Source organism: Dreissena polymorpha, chromosome 6 (genome assembly GCF_020536995.1).
Source record: "Dreissena polymorpha isolate Duluth1 chromosome 6, UMN_Dpol_1.0, whole genome shotgun sequence".
NCBI lineage: Eukaryota > Metazoa > Mollusca > Bivalvia > Myida > Dreissenidae > Dreissena > Dreissena polymorpha.
Genome location: NC_068360.1, coordinates 60,930,665 through 60,953,055, shown reverse-complemented (window position 1 = coordinate 60,953,055; position 22,391 = coordinate 60,930,665). Strand labels below are relative to the sequence as shown.

General features: G+C 33.3%; 1 protein-coding gene across 1 annotated transcript; it reads right to left on the bottom strand.

Annotated features, from left to right (window-relative positions):
- Positions 1–1,987: 1,987 nt before the first annotated feature.
- LOC127833760 (zinc finger protein 43-like) lies at positions 1,988–20,870 on the bottom strand. Its single transcript, XM_052359187.1, has 8 exons — positions 20,816–20,870; positions 18,472–19,010; positions 16,327–16,415; positions 15,643–15,754; positions 6,508–6,584; positions 6,072–6,263; positions 4,558–4,723; positions 1,988–3,814 (listed from the first exon to the last, which is right to left on the bottom strand). The coding sequence occupies exons 2-8, from the start codon at positions 18,956–18,958 to the stop codon at positions 2,568–2,570; spliced, it is 2,370 nt and encodes a 789-aa protein (XP_052215147.1). The 5' UTR covers positions 18,959–19,010; positions 20,816–20,870; the 3' UTR covers positions 1,988–2,567.
- Positions 20,871–22,391: the final 1,521 nt, after the last annotated feature.

Sequence of the window (22,391 nt, the reverse complement as noted above, 5' to 3'; positions counted from 1 at the left end):
TAAATTTAGATCGAGACAGAAAAAGCCATCAGTACTGCTGCAAAGTATTTTTTTTATTTTAAACAATAACGGAATGACTTCAAATTTTCAAAACGCTAGTCCACTTAAATGACGTTAGATTAATGTGAGTTTCGCATGCCATTATATATTCTTAACTTAACAACGTTTTTGTCTATATGTAGCAGAACGAACACAGTTTCAACTGATATTCATGTAAAAATCAAAGCTATCAAAAGTATTGCAAGACATATTTATATACTTAACACAATTGTTTGCAAATGAAATACATGTAGTATGTATATAATTATAAGATAAGTTTCACAGAAATTATATTATTATGAATTCCTTCCGAGCGAGTTATACTTAATTACAATCACAGTAATATATATAAGTATAGTAAGAAAACCTACATTTTTGACTGTTTAACAACATTTTATAGTTTTACATCGAAAATTTAAACTTACGTCACTACATGACAGAGTTTTTGCAACGGGGGGGGGGGGGGTGAGTCTGGATTCTTTTCTTTACAGATTATGCCCTACTTCCACGTACATGAAGTCTGTTACAGGGGTGTGTAAAAAACACACGGAGTGGGTAGTAAGCTGCCAAAAGCTCCATTAATTATTATAATAATTTTTATTGAGTAAATTGATATGCCAATATCCGTGTTGCCTATATGCAACTCCATGTGCGATTTTAGAATGGTCATTTATATAAACAATTGATTCCCACTATTTGAGTTACCGTTGTATTTATACTATCCTACAGGGTTTATTATGTTAAAAAAGGCCATATAAGGAAACCAGAACCAACCACAACCACATCCAATCTCGACAGAGATATCATTCAAATAAGTGCACCTCAAGCCAATTTCAATCACATCGGCAGGATTTTTACAAACTTCGTAGAGGACGACCTCAAAACGGTTTTACTAGTCATATACAAAAACCACTGTTTGGCAGTTTTAGAGAAGATTGTAAACGTTTTTACTTTTATACTATATGGGAAACTGATATCCACACGGCGTGGATTATATTTGTACAAACTTGATAGATGACCATCATGCCATGTATAACTGTTTATTTTAACCATTTGGGAATGGGGCCGGGTCCCTTTGGCTTTGGATTGGGAAAAAACGCGGCGTTTTGACTAAAATTGGGAAATTAGTGTTGTCTTATTTTCTACAAATGCTTCAAATTTGAGAATAAAAGTATTTTCAATATTAAATTGACTAAGGTTGAACTCAGGGGTTTTTTTGGCCCGATTTTATAGCCGAAATTCGGCTATGTTCCCAATCCCAAAAAGTATACTTTTTTCCCAAAATGTGGCTAAAAATTCCCAATTCAAAAAATAAAATTGTTTTTTTTTTAGAAAGAAGTGCGTATTTTATCTCAATTTTAATTCAATTACATCTAACAAAGTATTATATGATTTTGTTCTTTTAATTTGAATGATTATAAAGAGTTATGTAAAATTTAGTATTTCCCTAATCAGTGGACTTTTCGTGTGGAAAAAAAGGCTAATGAATTTATTTTCCCAATTTCATGAAAATGCCGATAAAATTCCCAATTCCAAAGCCATGGTCTATCTTCCCAAAAAGTGGAAAAAAAACCTGCAACTTATAGAGCTGGATTGGAACTAAATATTGAAATCTAAAACAATTAAACCTTCAATTGGAAATGTGTAGGTCCTTCTGGGAAAAATATATTGGGAAGTAAGCCAAATACCGGCTGCGCATTTAAAGGGAAAACACTGCATGTATCAACCAAATACCAAATCTTTGTGTTAAAAACAAACCCTTTGAGACCTTTGGGTTTAAGAGATGTTTTAGATTAAACTATATCCGAAACATATATAGGAAACAGGTTACAACCAAGGCGGGCCTGTTTTGAAACATTGGTATGTTTAAAACAAGCATGATAAAAACCTCACTTTGATGTTACATGCCAAATACTATACTTATTGGCGTAAAAATTTCAGAGAGGTCGATTTTTGAAGTTTTTATAATATACATATAATCGAAACAAGACGTTTTAAACACCAAATATTAAAATTTTCAGAGAATGTTAATATGTTCATGTTGTTACTATTTCTTCCCTTATCTATCCTTATGAGCTTCTGCAAGTCACCACTCGTTACCACACACCTCACACTTGTTTCTCTCCTGCATTTATCTTCATATGTGCCTTCAAGTTACTACGGTTGTAACATGCATAACCACAGTGACACACCTTACACTTTTACGGTCCCACTCCTGTATGTATCCTCGTGTGTCCCTTCAAGTAACCACTCTCCTTACATGCATAATCACACTCCGCACACTTGAATGTTCTTTCTCCTGTATGTATCCTTATGAGTTTCATCAAGGTACTACTCTGGTTACATTCAAAACTACAATTCTCACACTTTTACGGTTTCTATCCTGTATGAATCACCATGTGTGTCTTCAAGTGACCATTATATTTACACGAATAGCCACACACCTCACACTTATACGGCCTTTTTCCTGAATGTACCTTCATGGGTTCCTTCAATTAATTACTATGTTTACATGAATAGCCACACACCTAACACGTATGCGGTCTTTCTCTTGAATGTATCCTCATATGTGTCTTCAAGTCAGAACTCGTGTTACCTGCATAACTGCACACCTCACACTTGTGCGGTCTCTCTCCTGTATGTATCCTCATGTGTGCCTTCAAGTTACTACTGTTGTAACATGCATAAATACACACCTTACACTTGTACGGTCTCTCTCCTGTATGTATCATGTTGTGTTTCTTCAAGGTACTACTCTGGTTACATTCATAACTACACACCTCACACTTGAATGGTCTCTCTCCTGTATGAATCATCATGTGTGTCTTCAATTGACAATTATATTTACACGAATAGCCACACACCTCACACTTGTACGGTCTTTCTCCTGCATGTATGCTCATGTGTGTCTTCAAGTCAGAACTCGTGTAACATGCATAACTGCACACCTTACACTTGGGCGGTCTCTCTCCTGTATGTATCATCATGTGTGTCTTCAAGTGAACACTTTGTATACATGAATGGCCACACACTTCACATTTGTACAGTCTTCCTTCTGTATGTATCTTCATGTGTGCCTTCAAGTTACCATTCTGTTTAAATGCTTTACCACACACCTCACACGTGTACGGTCTCTCTCCTGTATGTATCCTCATGTGTATCTTCAAGTGATCACTAGTTTTATACGAATAACCACACACCTCACACTTGTATGGTCTCTCTCCTGTATGTATCCTCATGTGTTTGTTCAAGTCACCACTGTGTTTAAATGCTTTACTACACACCTCACACTTGTATGGTCTCTCTCCTGTATGAATCCTCGAGTGTTTTTTCAATTCACCACTGTGTTTAAATGCTTTACCACACACCTCACACTTATACGGTCTCTCTCCTGTATGTATCCTAATGTGTATCTTCAAGTGATCATTATTTTTAAACGAATAACCACACACCTCACACTTGTATGGTCTCTCTCCTGTATGTATCCTCATGTGTTTGTTCAAGCCACCACTGTGTTTAAATGCTTTACTACACACCTCACACTTGTAAGGTCTCTCTCCTGAATGAAACCCCATGTGTTTATTAAAGTCAACACTCCCCTTACATGCAAAACCACACTCCTCACACTTGTACCGTCTCTCTTCTGTATTTATACTCATGTGTGCCGCAAAGTGACCACTGTTTTTATTTGAATAACTGATTGACAAGTTCTTGTATCTGATAAGGCAAACTTCTCTGACGAATTTATCTCTGTACCAGACCAGAAGTTCCTCACCTGTACCAATAGAAATATTAACTTTTTTTTTTAAACATGTGCAAATGTGTAACTTTTTTCCAGAAACACTAAATGTATCAACTATAATTTTATTACAAATGAGACTTATACCCCACTTTTATATCTAAAAAATAAGCAAATGAGTTAATTGTATACGTTCTTCTTGTTGATCTCAACATATTCTAGTTTTGATTCTTAGACTGAAATATAGGACAGGTTTAATTCAAGTTCAAAGTATTGGTTTTTTATGTGGTTATTTTCTTACAATTTCTAAATTTTGAATGATTTAAAGGGAATGTTGGACTAGAAAGGCAAGTTGGTAAAACAAAAAATTATTTGTTTAAGACTGAGAAGCAATGTTTTCGATTACTTGGATTTACCTCATATTAAGTGTTGTGTATATATATTGACGTTTACAAGGTGTTTCTATGACTGAGGCTAGATTATGCAAGGACCTGGAGTGTGTCTAAGACAGCACTCAGACTTAGGAAGAAGTTTGAATTGAAGCTGCAATGTCCATTTATTTATTTTTTACTCTTGAGGTATTTAATATTGGTGTGTTGCGCTGTGGGGAAAATCAGATAATCCAGAGAAAATAACACCTTTCTCGTATGGAGACTATCATACAAACTCCCACCCTCTAGTACAGGAAAATGAACCCGTATTACCAAGGTGATACTGCTCTTTTCAGACAGAACCATATTGAACATTCATATCTTTAGTCATACAACAAGCCTATATACCTGGTGAAACTGGCTTTAATGTGCAGTAATAGATGCCTCCTTTGTACTGGATTGCAACAAGGTTCCGATCTTCCTCCGTCATAGCACAGTTCACGTTTCTCATCCAGTTAGAGGTGGTCTTGTTCTTGGCAGCCACAAAGTGACTCGCCTTGCCATCCTTATAGGTCTGAATTGCATAAAATCTTACTATAAACAAACAACAGTAAATATGATTGATACACAAGAAAACATGATACCTGATATACTTGTTATTAAGAGCAATATTGAATTGTTGGACTAAAATACTTAAATATTTAAATATGTACGGATACTTCGCCTGTGACCGGTTGACTCTTATATTTTAATTTCACTTCCATTCTTCTTTTGTTTTTCTGTTTTGTATATTTAGGTTTATGACCAGCAATATGCAATAATGTAAAATAAGTCGCGAAAACTCAGCGTAACATCCCGTACTGCGTGTGATGCAGCTAAGAACTGCACAGAAAAAGACATTCGCTATCCTTAAACTCTTTACCTTTCATAAACTTCAACCACAAGCAACGCCGTATATCTTTTTAAAGATATTTCTTGTTTACTTTAATTCATGTAAATTAGTTCAGTACTTTAACCCCTTGAATTACACACTTATTTTTTATAATAAATCAGCTTCACATGATGTATGAAATCTTTACATGCCAGCATGATTACATATTAGCCAGAAATGTGTCACAGATTCTGAAGACCAAACAACATACGTTTGGACATAGTCACAGCAATTATTAAGTCCACAGCAGACAAACAAAAAAGGCCATTATACAGTCAAAAGTATTGCCGTCGAAATTTCTCTTTTAATAACCATCTGCACACTAAGAAAAATCATGCCTTAAAGTCTGGGAATATCTTCCAAGCAAACGAGTTATCAAAAAGTAATATTTGGGACTAAGTATTTTATAGTTGAAAACAAACAAAAGGCCCTAACTCTGCCAAAACTTATCACAGAAAAAAGTTCTTTTCATAACCATTATCTTTATAAAAAAAGAACTGCACTATGAAAATTTGATCAATATCAACATGGTACTAAATGATAGTTAAAAGATGAGTTGAAAAAAAACGTTATGACTATATATTCCATAGTGGTAAAACAGACAAATGCAATTATTCTGCCAAAACTTCCTGCAGCAAACTTTTTTGTTGTTGCAATAATCTATGCATTTATGTTATTCATATTCGAAAGTTTAAACAAGAATCACCATAAAGATAAAGTGCCATTGACAACACATGCGTCAGAATTTAACTATAGACAAAAAACCGTAATCCTGCCAAAACTTCTGAAATTTCCAATACCTTTTTTTACACTGTTTAATGCCACCCACTTTAAGGCGTTATAATAAACATTAAATCCCCTCTATAGACGGCTTAATATATAATTCATTTGTTGAAAATTCAGCACTTTATTTTCTAACATTTAGACTTTTTAAAATTACCCTTGAATTGAAAACTTCAAATAAGTATCCATGCATCAAGCTTAGCATTACCTTCGTCTGCCAGCAATACCCTGACTTATGGTTGTCAGTGATGATATCTCCCCCATACGGTCCAAACATGATCCTGGATTCCAGCCCCTCCTTGGAAAACACTCCAAGACCAGCTCCAGCTATTTTGGATGTTTTGATTTCAAGGCAATCTGGCAAGGTAAGTTCAGCTTTTAGAGGGTCTATTTCTGGCACCTGCAGCTCATATCAAGGTATACGTAGTGGCAACACTTTTTTGTATTAGAACAATAAGTGCATATTTAAGGCATTTATTATATTCATTGACATTACAAACGGTAAAACACTTTCTGAGTAACAGTCTCATATGCTCATGATACTTTATACCGATAATTTATCATGATACCATAATAGTAATATCTTGTTTTTTTCTTATTTTTTTTACAACATGTTTATGTTTTTTAAGTGAAAACAGCTTAACCTCTTTGTCCTGTATGTAGTGGTAGGGTCCATGGACAGGGCAGTCTCCTTCAAAATCCTTATTGCAGTCTCCACAGTCTAAGAGAGCAAATAAAGGCATGGCAATAATAAAACCAAGTCAAAGACTAATATCAGCTGCCAGAACATCAGATTTAAAGATCCTACTTATATTTATAATGAAAATTATAATAGCGCTAATTTAGATAATATCTGAAAGACAGACTTTGCATCACAAGACCCTTTATTATTTCTATTCCTAGAGTCATCAGTTCACACATATGGTTTCATCAAACGTTCTTTAATTTTCTTAGTTATTTGCACCATATAATCTGAACCAAGGTCAAGGTACAATTGTAACAAGATGGCCATGATGGCCCTGTATCGCTGCACTGTTTTTTATGCAAAAAAGCGTGCAATGCGCATGGATTGAAATGTTCTCAAGCATGTGACTTTCTCTTTCTATCCCTCGTCCCACTGGGCGTTTAAAGTTGGAAGGGTGAGCATTTTTATACATGGAAAACGTTACTATGGTGTTAACTAAACAGACTTAAAAGCCAGGGCATTGTCGCACAGGTCCTTTGCTCATAACATAGGTACATTTATCTCTCCAAAAGATATTGTCGTTCTTTCTATTTCACATATTTTTTTATGCTGAAGATTAAATCTACGCATGTTCTACAAGATTAATGAAAGTTCCTTCATTCAATCATGAATCTTTTTCCAAAATTCCAAAATGTGTGTGTAGGTTTCACAGTTTCTGTTACTTATATAGTTCATGACATATGCAAAACACCTAATGACGTAGATCACCTGAACTTTACTTCATTCTTGAGGCATTAGTGAGTGTAGCAGGATTGTTAACATGGTGAAGAAATTGTTTATTGTACAAAGAAGATATTTGGCTGGATAAACATAAAGTTACGAGTTTTTCAGGTTCATGAGGTGCCAAAAGGTAGTAGGAATGATAACTTTGTAGAGGTCGTTTGTTAAACAAAGTAAATGTTAATGAGACAAGAAATTGAATTATAATTCATCAAGATGTTGCGATCATGGCAACACTACTTGCATATGGCGTGATGTTTAACGAGTTATCATGACAAACAATTAGCTTGACCTAACTTTCCTTGACTTTTTCCATCTGACGTTGGTTACCTGTCATGTTTGTTTTTGAAAAATACTAGGATTGCCATATATTGAAATAAGGTATCTGATCTATTCTCTGATAGGTTGCTAGTACACAATGTAATAGACTTAGCGGCAGTCATGTTATAAACAAGGGGATTATTCACGGCATCGGTAGAATATAGTTTTAGATACATCTTTTTTAAGTTGGATTCTCCTTACTTTTTTGCTTCTGAATATTTAAATCACTTTTTTTATTGTTGTTTTTTAGATTTAGTAGATTTTTAAAGTTTGCACAAAAAAGGCCCAATATAGGCATATGTTTAATTTTGTGACCCTGGGGAACGGTCAAATTTGATCACACGGGTCTTAATTTGAACAAACCTGGTACAGGACTATTAGATGTCACTACATTATGAAGAAGTGAAACTCCAGCTGCTGGAGCAGTATTGAATTTTCATTAAAAACAATTAGTTGGTCCTTTATTTAAGGCAAGTGACCAATTGCCCAAACAGTACAACACAGCACAATACAGCACCACAATACAAACCAACATAAACACAAAATATGAATAATGCTGGGGTCACCGCCTTGGAACGGTCAATGCAAAGCATTAGGGGTTTAAACCTGGTTATAGAGCGCTCAACCTCACACTTGGCCCAGCAATATTCATAATACATTCAAGTGTAAATAAAATTTAACGTCTAGAGCGCTCAACCTCACACTTGGCCCAGCAATATTCATAATACATTCAAGTGTTAATAAAATTTAACGTCATAGCATTGTAACTCAAATTAAACAATAATAAAAGGGAATTAAAACGCATTCAATTTAATAACTATTTAATTACTCAATTGCATTGAAGATACAAGAGTAAGAGAATTACAACTTTTTGACGAACGATCAAATAAAACTATTAACAATTGTCAACTACATTCCTTCTTTATAGAAAAGATTTGAGAATGTAGAATCATAGAGTTAATATCTCAGATAATCATCGCGCAAATACAGGAAGAAGCAGCAATAATGGGTGTAAAAATTCCATATTACATAGCTTGGTTGTTTATGTGACTGCTAAACAAATTAAAAATAATTAAATCAAACAAGAAACGCCTATCAGAGAGAAAATATAAATAAAATGGAACGTTATAAACCCAATGACCTATGCATGTAGATTACAACTGGGAAAGTCGGTCGTATGACGTCACAACAATCCATAATGACATAATGACGTGAACAAATTCCAAGGGCAGTACTAAATAAAAATATTAATCGGGCTGTGCTACTAATAAAACAAGTTTACGTGATTTAATATTAAGAAGCAAATGAATACAAATGGTAATTCCATTAAAGCGACATTTTTGGAATCAAACAGTATATAGGTGTTTTGATAACTGAAGACAGAAATGATTTGATGTACAATTTGAGTCCAAATGTAGTTTACATGCAGATTTGTTCATACGACACAATGACACAATTTTATTCAACAGTGAAAAATGCCTATAATGTAGTATTCATGCAGATTTGTTCATACGACACAATAACACAATTTTATTCAACAGTGAAAAATGCCTATAATATCACTAATGATTCCAAATTTTAAGGGAAGAAAGATATAGTGAATCGAAAACCATCAAACACGTGTTTTTAAGTACATAAACATCGTATCCTTTTGATAAAAACAAGTTAATTAAATTGAAAAGTTTAATATGAACATTTGGTTTAACATATTTTAATTTGCGGACACGCTTCAAAACATCTCCGTAAAATGATGGATGGGAGATTCCATTATTTAAATGCCATTTTAAAGAAACATTATATTTTGAAATTAAATCACCATACTTAGAGTAAAATCTAGCAAATTTATTTCTTAGGTTATGATACAAAAAGCCTTGTTTTAGCAATTTTTTAGTTAATATTAGATTACGATCATTAAAATCTTTAATACACGAACATGCTCTGGCATAACGTACCAACTGCGAAACGTAAATACCATAGGAAGGTCCTTTAGGGATGTTGCCATCTAGAAACGGAAAATTCACAATTTCAAAGTTAAAATCGTCCCGTTTGTCGTATAAACTAGTTTTGATCAAATTATTATTAATAGTCAAATGTAAGTCTAAATACGCAGCGTCTGTATTGGATATACACGATCTATTTAAGACTAGTTCTTTTGGGTAGATTTTGTGAATATATTGTTCAAATAATGGATTATCTAAATTAAGTATGTCATCAATGTACCTACTAGTAAGGTTAAAACAATTAATCAAATCTACTTGCTTAGTTTTAGATAATTCTAACATAAATTCGCTTTCATAACAATATAAAAAAAGGTCAGCTATAAGTGGCGCACAATTAGTACCCATAGGAACGACAATAATTTGTTTAAATATTTTACCATTAAATTCAACAAACAAGTTATCCAAAAGAAAAGTAAGTGCTGCACAAAAGTCAAGACCAGTCCAAATGATGTAATTATCTAATATCTGATTAGTAAAAAAAGCTGTTTTAGTGTTTAAAGCTAGATACAAACATTTCTCTCTAGCAAAAGTTTTTTCAATCAAAGAAACAAGTTTGGATTTTATTAAAGCGTGAGGAAGCGTTGTATATAGTGTCGAAAAATCATAAGTACTTACCTGCGACACCTTATATTTTTTATTTTCAATTTTAGCAATAACTTCTGAGGTGTTTTTTATTGACCAAAATAGGTTAATATTACTATTTTCATAAACTTTATTACAAAATTTAGCTATATGATATCTAATAGCACTCAATGCAGATGTAAGATACACTGATAATTGTTTGGTGGTACAAGACACCGAATTAGCGATAAAACGACTTTTATATGGCGTCTTATGTAATTTAGGTATCCAGTAAAGTGATGGCAATTTCTTGTCAGTAATATTGACTATTACATTTAACTTTATTCATTGGGCAATATGGTCGGTAATAATTTCATTAGGTAGCTTATTGTACTCACAATATGATGTAGTTTGTGAAAGTTCTTGTGAAATAGTTTGAACATAAAACACTCGTCATATTATGATAACATTATTAGCAGCCTTATCAGCAGGAACTAAGACGAATTTAGATTTTAAGTCTTCAAGCAATTTACAGAGATTTTGTTTATTAAATTAGGTGAATGTGGTAGGGCCAAAAGATGTGTATCATAAAAACATATTTTATTCATGGCCATACTAAATATTTTTGTTTTCCAATCATTGAGTGCAGTAATTTCAGCATTTTCCTTCCTGCACCATTTAGTGCAATAATCATGTAAGGAAGTTACGATATTCTTAATGCAGTCATCAAAATCAACAGGAATAGGCAGTCTGTACTTAGGGCCTCTGCGTAGCAAATTTCTAAGGTTTTTATTTTGAATGAAATTAAGGTCCACAGTAATAACATGTCCAACTGGACCATATATATATTTAGAACTAGTACAGTCACATAATGTAGGACAATTTCTTATTACATTTATATCTGTGGAAATAGAATTATAATTAAAAACGATACTTCTTACAGGTTTACTATATTTGTAGCAAATAAGTGGTGATTCAGTATTGCGGAAATAAGGGGGAATCAACCGACGTACATTTTTATCATTGAATATTTTAGGAAGGTCAATTAAATCAAGACCTTTGTTACAAAACTCAATTTTGATACGATTTCTAGTTTTGTTAAGTACATTTTCAATAAAAGGTTTAAGATAGTAGTCAGTGAAAGATTCAATAATACAAGCACATTCATATAGAGGGTCAGATTGAAGTAAAATAAGTTTACATTCCTTATCAATATGCGCCAACGAAGAAACAGAAAGAGAGCAAAGTGCACATAGTAATTTATGTTTACCCCCATTTTGTAATACTGTGTAGCAATCATTTAAAGAAAGCAGACGTTTAAATTTACGCCTTAAGTTACCATTTTTCCTAATGCCATGTGAACGTTTATTTCTTAGACGTTTACTAAACAGTGAAAATGAATTAATCGATTTATTTTTAGAAATTGTTCCAACATTTAGAATATTATCATTCAATCCAAGTGGGTAAGCTGATTGCAAACGTTTAATCCATTCAAATTCTGACATGCACCTTGCTTTTTATTGGCACTGACTTGAAGTACTATTATTAAAAATAAGTTGCTCCACAGGTTGAATTGAAATATTAGTTACGCTATGACCTGTTTTATTAAAGTGCTGGTAAATGAAGTTATAAAATTTATTGTTATTTTTAATTTTAAAAAAATGTTCCCTAAAGCGTGTTTTAAGTGATCTACCCGTCTGCCCAACGTATTGCGCACCACAACAGGGTACATTTCAAGTAATAACATAAACCACATGCATAGAATTTCATGAGACATCGGATTTAATATTAACTGAAAATTTGCGGTTATTAACCGATGAAAGAATAAAAGAGGACATATTTAAAAACTTGCAACATAAACACTTCCTGGAGTTGCACTTATTTATTGTAGGAAACCGATTACACGGAGCTAAATTACGCTGCGAACTAGAACCCAGCCGCATTGTACCACCAATGAAAGATGTTCGAAGTAAACTTAATTTGACTGTAGGTTTAGAAAAAGGTAATTGTCTATAATTTAACGGCAAATGAATACTACGTGTAATCGGAATTCTCAATGGTGAGAGAACAACTTTCGGGTTTTTTGTAATCAATCTGTCCATAGGTTATTTATTTGGCGAAACCACCAATCTTATAATCACATTAATACACATTGCCAAGTCAACATACATAAAAGAGTAAGAGGCAGCATGTCAGATAATGGTCTGTAAAAATTCAGTATAACCTGCAGAACTCTCAATTGATGAACATACACGTTTACTTTATAAGTACAGAGAATGTATAAGAATCTAAGTATAAAAAAGGTCTTAAACAAGGTTTCTTAAAAAATAATAAAAACACAATACCGCTACCAGCCTCTGAAGGCTGAAAATATAACAACATCGAAGATATGTACGGGGATACACGCTACTGCATCCACGCAGCACACATCAAACTGTTGTGCAATGCAATATAAAGAAGTGAAACTCCAGCTGCTGGAGCAGTATTGAATTTTCATTAAAAACAATTAGTTGGTCCTTTATTTAAGGCAAGTGACCGATTGCCCAAACAGTACAAAACAGCACAATACAGCACAATACAAACCAACATAAACACAAAATATGAATAATGCTGGGGTCACCGCCTTGGAACGGTCAATGCAAAGCATTAGGGGTTTAAACCTGGTTATAGAGCGCTCAACCTCACACTTGGCCCAGCAATATTCATAATACATTCAAGTGTAAATAAAATTTAACGTCATAGCATTGTAACTCAAATTAAACAATAATAAAAGGGAATTAAAACGCATTCAATTTAATTACTATTTAATTACTCAATTGCATTGAAGATACAAGAGTAAGAGAATTACAACTTTTTGACGAACGATCAAATAAAACTATTAACAATTGTCAACTACATTCCTTCTTTATAGAAAAGTTTTGAGAATGTAGAATCATAGAGTTAATATCTCAGATAATCATCGCGCAAATACAGGAAGAAGCAGCAATAATGGGTGTAAAAATTCCATATTACATAGCTTGGTTGTTTATGTGACTGCTAAACAAATTAAAAATAATTAAATCAAACAAGAAACGCCTATCAGAGAGAAAATATAAATAAAATGGAACGTTATAAACCCAATGACCTATGCATGTAGATTACAACTGGGAAAGTCGGTCGTATGACGTCACAAAAATCCATAATGACATAATGGCGTGAACAAATTCCAAGGGCAGTACTAAATAAAAATATTAATCGGGCTGTGCTACTAATAAAACAAGTTTACGTGATTTAATATTAAGAAGCAAATGAATACAAATGGTAATTCCATTAAAGCGACATTTTTGGAATCAAACAGTATATAGGTGTTTTGACAACTGAAGACAGAAATGATTTGATGTACGATTTTGAGTCCAAATGTAGTTTACATGCAGATTTGTTCATACGACACAATGACACAATTTTATTCAACAGTGAAAAATGCCTATAATGTAGTATTCATGCAGATTTGTTCATACGACACAATGACAAAATTTTATTCAACAGTGAAAAATGCCTATAATATCACTAATGATTCCAAATTTTAAGGGAAGAAAGATATAGTGAATCGAAAACCATCAAACACGTGTTTTTAAGTACATAAGCATCGTATCCTTTTGATAAAAACAAGTTAATTAAATTGAAAATTTTAATATGAACATTTGGTTTAACATATTTTAATTTGCGGACACGCTTCAAAACATCTCCGTAAAATGATGGATGGGAGATTCCATTATTTAAATGCCATTTTAAAGAAACATTATATATTGAAATTAAATCACCATACTTAGAGTAAAATCTAGCAAATTTATTTCTTAGGTTATGATACAAAAAGCCTTGTTTTAGCAATTTTTTAGTTAATATTAGATTACGATCATTAAAATCTTTAATACACGAACATGCTCTGGCATAACGTACCAACTGCGAAACGTAAATACCATAGGAAGGTCCTTTAGGGATGTTGCCATCTAGAAACGGAAAATTCACAATTTCAAAGTTAAAATCGTCCCGTTTGTCGTATAAACTAGTTTTGATCAAATTATTATTAATAGTTAAATGTAAGTCTAAATACGCAGCGTCTGTATTGGATATACACGATCTATTTAAGACTAGTTCTTTTGGGTAGATTTTGTGAATACCAAATTTGGTAGCCCAATGCCATACGGTTATGGACAGAAATGCACAAAATAGGCTTTATATAAGCATATGTTCAATTTATTGACCCCGGGGGCGGGGTCAAATTTGACCCTAGGGGCATAATTTGAACAAATTTGCAAAAAGTTCACTCCAGGAACATTTGTGAGAAGTTTTATCAGAATTGGACTTTTAGTTTAGGAAAAGATGTTTAAAGAAAAAGTAAACGCACGGACTCACGCACGCACGACGGACACAGGACCATGACATAAGCCCCGCTGGCCTCTGGCCAGTAGAGCTAAAAATAGGTTAGTCATTTGACCTTTTGACTTTGTTTGTTACTTAATGTGACCCACTTTTAATTTAGGCTTAGATATGGAAAAAAACACAACTTATTCCAAAACAGCCACAAATGAGGCACTTGAAGTACTATCACTAATTTTCTCAGATTTGACCTAGGAACCTAATTTTTGACCACATCTGAGCGGAATTTTAACCAGCTTCTCTCAAGTTAAACATTTTGACCCATGTTCTTCAAGATTGACTTTTTATATGGCTTGTCATATGGTAACTATGTGGTGTTTTTTAACCCAATGACCTAGTTTTTTTTACATATAGTTGTAGTTGGCCTTGATATTGTTATATAAAAAATTCTGAGCGAGTTTTATCAACATTGAATCATAAACAAGGCTTTAAAGGGTTAGAAGGATTGCAAAATTTGACCTGCTACCCTAGTGTTCACTCAACTCAACACAATATAATTTAAACTATTAATAAGTGTCATCAAGATTGAGTAATAAATGTGCCTTCTAGACTAACAAGGCTTTTAATGGTTAGAAGGTTTGCAAACTTTGACCTGCTATTATTCATCACTCAACTAAACCCAATATAATTTCAAATTTTGACTAGTTTGACAAGTTTATAATTTTTACCGAGTTTCATCAAGATTGATTAATAAAAGTGCCTTCTAGGGTAGCAATACAGATTTTCAATGATTTGACAAATTAGCCATGTTTTAAACTTACTTAACCCGGGTTATAACTTGGTTTAAATATTTTCCCTATAAACATACTGGCAAGTATTTATCAATATTGATTTCACTGTTGCCTGTAGAGTGGTAACAAGCCCAATGTCGACCATGCACAACACATGACCCCGAACTTATCAATTTAACTCAACTTGTAAACTAAGTGCTCATGGAGCTAAAATTATTATTATGTTTGTTGGTCTTAAGTGAGACTTTCTTGTGCAAAATAATGGGTGTTTTTTCTAGGGCTTACAGAGAAAATGGTCATTATCTGGAGGTCCCAGGTTCATACAGCTGCCAGTGTTCCTTTCTTGAAGACTGTACACAGTCTTGTCTTTTTCTGGGTATCTCATTTTCTTCATTCTCTGCAATGGTGTTTAATATGAATAATACGCATAACATTTAACACATTTTTGTCTGATAACATTAATCTTTTAATCAAAACAAAAAAGCATTCCATGCACCAGGCTTACAGCTATGAAATATCTCATTCACAAACACAATCTACATAAACAACAGACATGGGAATGTATTCCGCATATACTGGTCACAGCAAAAATGTGATTCTTAACCATCGTATTTACATTAAGATTAATCAGGCAGGGAAAGTTTAAGTAAATTTCGCCAAGCAGCTAAAGATTTTAAAAACACAAACATTTTTTTATATATATATTCTATTTTTTTATGGAGATAAACAGGCCAAGGACTATAGTTCTGCCAAAACTTGTTGCAGCCAAAATTCCTTACTTTATGATCATCCCACATGAAGGTCATTCAACAGTGAAAGTTTGAGCAAGATGCACCCAATAGTTAAAGATAAGTTGGAGCCACAATCTTCAGGACGGACACATTGAGGTATGGACCGGTACATTGCTCAATACCTCTCTATCATTGGTTGCAATAAGAGGAAAACAAAATACTGGTTTCTTATACATACTTTAACTTTCTTCACATGGTCACCCTTTTTCACCAATTTCATCTTAGCCGGTCCCAGGAAAATGGGGGCAGTCCTTGTCACAGCATTCTCTGCAAGCATATCATAAAAATTAAACTTCTGTTATTACTCTGCAAGTTTTCCAACACCCTCTTTTTTCGCAAAAATACAGATTTTGTGTGATTCTTTTTTCTTATACCGGATTTCAAGGGTTTTGAGTTAAATTAAAATTTAAACTTCTGGTATTACTTTTTAAGCAGGTTTTACACAACCCTCTTTTTTCGCAAAAATACGGATTTTGTGTGACTCTTTTTTCTTATACCAGATTTCAAGTGTGTTGAGTATCCATAATTTGCACACTTAAACAAGGGCACCAATCTATGAAATAAAATATTATTGACAGATTATTAAGATTTTGAGTCCTCTCATCCATGAAATCAAATGCCCCAAGAGTTTTAAAGTCAATAGTCTTACATCAGACATTCTAAAACAATACAAAACGAATACAAGTTCTAAAGAAAATGCAAGCCTTTGTAAATATAATCTACTCAATATGATGTCAAAAAAATAAATAAATCCATAGCACCTCTCAGAATATTCAAAAGTTAACATTCAAAATATACTAAACTACTGAAGCAGTCATTTGTGTCTAATGCATCGTGAATGCATCATAACAGCAGAAATGACGAACCAATTCATGTGTGTTTACTGCCATCTTAGATCAGCTTGTATAGTCTTAACAAAGAAGGTTGAGTGTTAAACGTATGTATCTAATATAGAAATCACTCAAACTTCAACAAACTTATCCGAGAGAAGACTTTACTTTTATGGTATTTGCGATTCAAAGGAAATATCTTCTAGCTATTTAACTACATTTAAGAAACCACACAACATTAATTGAGCTAATAATTGATAATACATGGTTTTATTACAAGTGGGCTTGATACAATTTAGCTGATTATAAAAACTTGGTGGATATTATATGCCCACAAACATAACTAGAAATGGCGCGGCCGCGGCCGACGCGTATCCCCACGCCGCAACTTTTGACCCAGGGGACGGGTCAGATCAAAATTCCAAATAGTGCACCGTCGCACATATGCTCATAGCTTCCATGTGTAAGTTTCAATGTTCTAGTGCTAAAAGTGTAAGAGAAAGTGGCCAGGACGGACGGACAGACGGCGGAGATAACCACATAATCCCCCACTCCAAATCGGTGCATGGGGATAACTACCATGTTTCATGATGCTCCCATGTAAACAATCGTAGAAAAAGAGCAAACGAGATATTTAGTTCTTTTTCAATTAATTGGCAATAATTAAGAAGTGCTTAATGCAATCTACCTGGTGGACAAACTATGCTTACCAGAAGATGTTTAAACATACTTATAAAGTTTCATGGTGATGCCATTTAGAGTTATTGAGCGGACATAATTGTCCTGGAAGTCCCCGAATCGCCCATGGGTTTTCCCATAATAGAACAAGAGCACCGCATAACGGGTCCCAGCGCTCGGCTGTGGGTGCAGTTTTGAATATATGAAAACTTCTCAGAAGAATATTAGAGGTCACAGTGACCTTGACCTTTGACCTAGTGACCCAAAAATAGTGTGGCGTGTAGAACTCATCAAGGTGTAGCTTCATATGAAGTTTCAAAGTTGTAGGTGGAAGCACGTTGATTTTAGAGCCGATGTTAAGGTTTTAGCACGACGCGGACGGCGGGCGACGACCTGGCTATGACAGTTCCTCTTCGAAAACAGCCGAACTAAAAAAGAAAATACCCAGGTCGTCTTTTACAAAGTTTGAATGTCTAAGAACAATAAAGTTGAACTAAAGGTCCATTTGTATTATCTCTCCACCACAGCTGATCTAGCACAATATGAGTCAACATTTGAAAGTTCAATCTCTTACCTTGTCAGAAATACAGAAATTAGGTCGGCCAGTTTAGTTTGATTCTTGTGTGATTTTAAATATGTATGATCACATAAAGCATTGTGATCATTTGCTGTTGTATTTCCAGTGCCCTTTCATGTATTTATATAATGTTTAGCTATACCACATACAGAAATGAGGCCATTTGTTGTTATATAACTCTGTTCTGTACTTTGATTAAGAGACTGTATTGTTTTCCCATATACAGAATGTAGCTTACCTTGTGCTGTAACAGTATATTCATTTAAATTGGCAGTGGGGTTTTTGTTCACATATACAGAATTTATACAAGCTTGTCGTGTGACATCCTCATATTCTGTCTGTTCTGATTTCACACATTCAGAGGTGAAGCCATCTTGCTTGGTGTAATCTTGATCCATACGTAAACATGCTGTCTGTTCATGTACTATATTGAAGCCATCTTGTTTCTTGCAATTTAGATGTCTCTCCTCATAAAGAACCTGTTCTGATTTGGCACACACAGAATAAAAATCAGAAGCCGTATTACACCATTCATCAATCTCGATTTTAACGCAAACAGAGTTTAAGTCATCTATTGTTTGGTCTGAATTTAAGGTCTCCTGACTTTCACTAGCCGACATAGTGTTAACGCTAGTTTGGGTCATGGAATCAAAGTCCTTTATAATTGCACTCTCGCTTTTCATGTCATTTTCCCTGGTATTGCTTTTTGTCTTTCGTTTTCTCATTTTCAACTTTTTGAATGCCACCAGAAGATGACCTTTTTGTGTTCAAGCCATTCTGCAAATCAAATAATTTACAGATAAACACTTTCATTCAAAGGCAATTTAATGAGACAGATATGGTCATCTTTCATAAACGTGTAAACATTTTGCATATTGCTTTACAGTAACGTGGTCTTATAAACAAATCGTTATATATTGGTTTGTGTATATGTTATGTATGAAAAATAATATTTTATACTGCTATTTTAAAATTTTAGACTAAACTAGACCTTAACACAATAGTGACTGATACCTCTAAATGTACATGAAGCAACAACAAGTAGCAGGTTATGACAATTACAAATAGGACTCTTATGCAAGTTTTTATAAATAAGAATTGTTAAGGGAGACCAACTTGTATTCGAAGTAGGGCTCAACAATACCGGGAAATGCATACTGTGCAATAGAAGACTATCCCTGACTAATTCAAATAAAACAATAAAATCTTCCACAAACATTTTAAAATTCATTTTTGCATGGTTTTGGAAACTATATCTTGACTTGGTAAAATGTGTTCCTCATTGTTATTTTACATCAGAAAGCAATAGCGATGATAATTTATGAATATGAACATTTGTTGTAACTTGAGTCCCCAAAAATAATTTAAGGGTAGATATTTTCTTTGTAACGACTACCAGTATTTTATTTTTGCTCAAATATGGTAACACTCAGTAAACTAGTTCCAAAAACAAATAGCGGTCATGAACAAGGCTTTAGGAACATGAATTCAATAGCAGTTATAAAGTAGTTAACATCAAGCATACATTTTTGTTTTTACCTTAGCATACAATTATTGAAAGAAGTGAAAATAGCTTTTTATAGATATTCAAACAAAAGGTGACTAGAAAAATTGCCCATGTTTTTAAATTTGATCCAGCAACCTTATTTTCTCATAAAAAGAAGCATTACATGTTTGTTGCCTTAAATAACAGTTGTATTCACTTTATTAATGTACTACCCTTAAATGTTAGTTTACTTGCAATAAAATCTCATTATTTCAGTGTCATATTTGTTGAGACAGAGACCACTGAATAACTGCATTAATTGATTTGACATAGTTTCCTTGTGTCTTCTTAAAATTATAAGGATCCAACTATTCACAATTTGGTAATAAGTGGTATTGTGTCTGTACTAGATTATAATATAAAAAAAATACGAAAATCTTTAGAAAGAGATAAGAAAAAAATGCATTGTTTTAATCAGCAACATTTTTCCAATACATAACACTTTTCATAATGTTTTATGTAAAATTGACTCTGTTTTTATCAAGAAATATATTGAATATTTTTTTATTATTCATAGAAAATACACTGTGACATACAATGACAGTAACAGATATGCAGGCAGTATTAATCACCATAAAATAGTAGAAACTTCACACAGCAAGCCTCCTTTCGGATTAATTGAAAACACATTGTCATGATAATGGCGGAAATTTGAAATGTGAAACTCATTTAATGACATAGAATATAAAACACATGTAAAAGAAATTCAATATGTATTATGATATCAATCTATTAATTCTTTACTTGATGTGAAATTTCGAATAAGTTCAAATCAATCATTATTGTAAACAAGCGTGTCACCTTTTTCAAATAAATTGGGCCGTCATGGTCTAGTCCGTCAAGGATATAGACCGTCCGGACCCGTATGATTATCGTTCGCTTTTAAATAATTGCTCACATCAAAGACCTATAGAACACATATATGTGTTCTATAGGTCTTTGCTCACATTTGAAATATCACCCATTGTCCATCCAACTAATCTTTTTATGAGAAAACTTACGGCAATATTGATTAAATATCATAGCATTTACCGACCTTCGTATGTTGTTGATCATTTGTAATACTTTTCTTCTAAATGTTTACATTTCACCGGAAGCAGGGTTTAGAAATGAGTCACTACGGTCACCTTTCAAATCGGTAGCAATAAGCAGTCAATCGTGATACATCGGCTATCTCGGATTCCTCCGTAAGATAGGCCTCGTGGCTAACGGTCGCCATATTGCCTTGTATTACTACTTTACTACCCAAAAGGTTGTCAGTCTATTGTTATGAGGCTGTATACGATGCGCGTTGAACTAGCGCCAAACTTTTTACCGAAACTTTGATATTAATAGCACTATTAACGTTCATTTGTGTTGCATTTTGACCTATTATCCAAGTGATTTACTTTTCCATTATTATTTAATCACCCTATCATCCAATTTTTAAGATGAAATTACGGTGTTTACAAAACCAACCAAACCGAAAGTGAAACTAGATGCATTACGTTTCGCGATGTAAACATTAAATATTTGTTCAGTTTGAGGAAGCGAATCGATAATAGACGTTGGAATATGTATGCAATACAGACTATCATTGCCGATTGTAATACTGGCTAAAAAATACCTTTTATGACAGGTCATGTATAGAACGTTAATCAAATAGTGACCATAAATCACTACAAATGTCTGGGTTGTTCATTAATATAATTAATGCACGTTTCTGATCTAATTGCCTGTATCTAGTTGTAATTACCATGATATTGATAAAATTAAAACGTTTTTTTTTCAAAAATTAACATTACATGTTTAATTTTTATCATTTAGGGAATATATAATTGTATCATTATCATCATTAAATATTCTGAAGATCTAAATTATCATGATTACTTTAAAGTAGAATTTTTAAATTTTACTCATTATTTTTAATGAATTTGCACATTTGCTTGATTCAAAATAAAATGAATTAATAAGGGTTTCAGTTGTTAGTTTTAACCCATTTTTAGTTCGATTAAATTTAAAGTACTAACTACGTACATGTATGTGAAATGCTCTTGAGTTCGTTTCCTGGGCCTAGAACCAGTACTTGGGTGTCTCTTGGAGATTTCTTAAGAATGCTCCCACACTGGGGATCACACCAGTGACCTCCAGAGCATTATACAATTGAGGATGCATCAAGATTAAAAAATGGTACATGTATAAATTAATAAAGAATCAATAACAATCAGAAACTGTGCATTTTTTTCAGTATTGTGTGAAAGGATTTGAAGCAATTATGTGTTTTTGAAATATGATTAATGTGAATTTGAATAAATATATAACATTTAGTGATTTTCTCAGACAAAACTGTTTATTACATACTAAAGTATTCAGAATGTATTATTGTAATATTCATTCAAATTTTTTAGTACAAAAAGCACTTTTCCCTGGCATTTGTATTTATAGTACTTACATATTTTATAATTCTGACAGCATTTATAAACTGTGTTCATGCAAGCATGAAACCGGTTTCATTTTTTGAGTATTTAAACAAGAGGGCCATGATGGCCCTGTATCGCTCCACTGCTGAAAAAAGGCTGAAACAAATTTCTCTGCATGTGCAAATACTTAAATATAGGCCCTATTTAAGCACA

Bases quoted from the DNA above. Each gene is read 5' to 3' on its own strand.
- LOC127833760 (XM_052359187.1), bottom strand. From the start codon at position 18,958: ATGAGAAAACGAAAGACAAAAAGCAATACCAGGGAAAATGACATGAAA. The intron at 16,416-18,471 runs GTAAGCTACATT...ATATGCTTGCAG, and splicing joins ATATACTGTTACAGCACAAG to AGAATGCTGTGACAAGGACT. The intron at 15,755-16,326 runs GTATGTATAAGA...ACACCATTGCAG, and splicing joins ACCATGTGAAGAAAGTTAAA to AGAATGAAGAAAATGAGATA.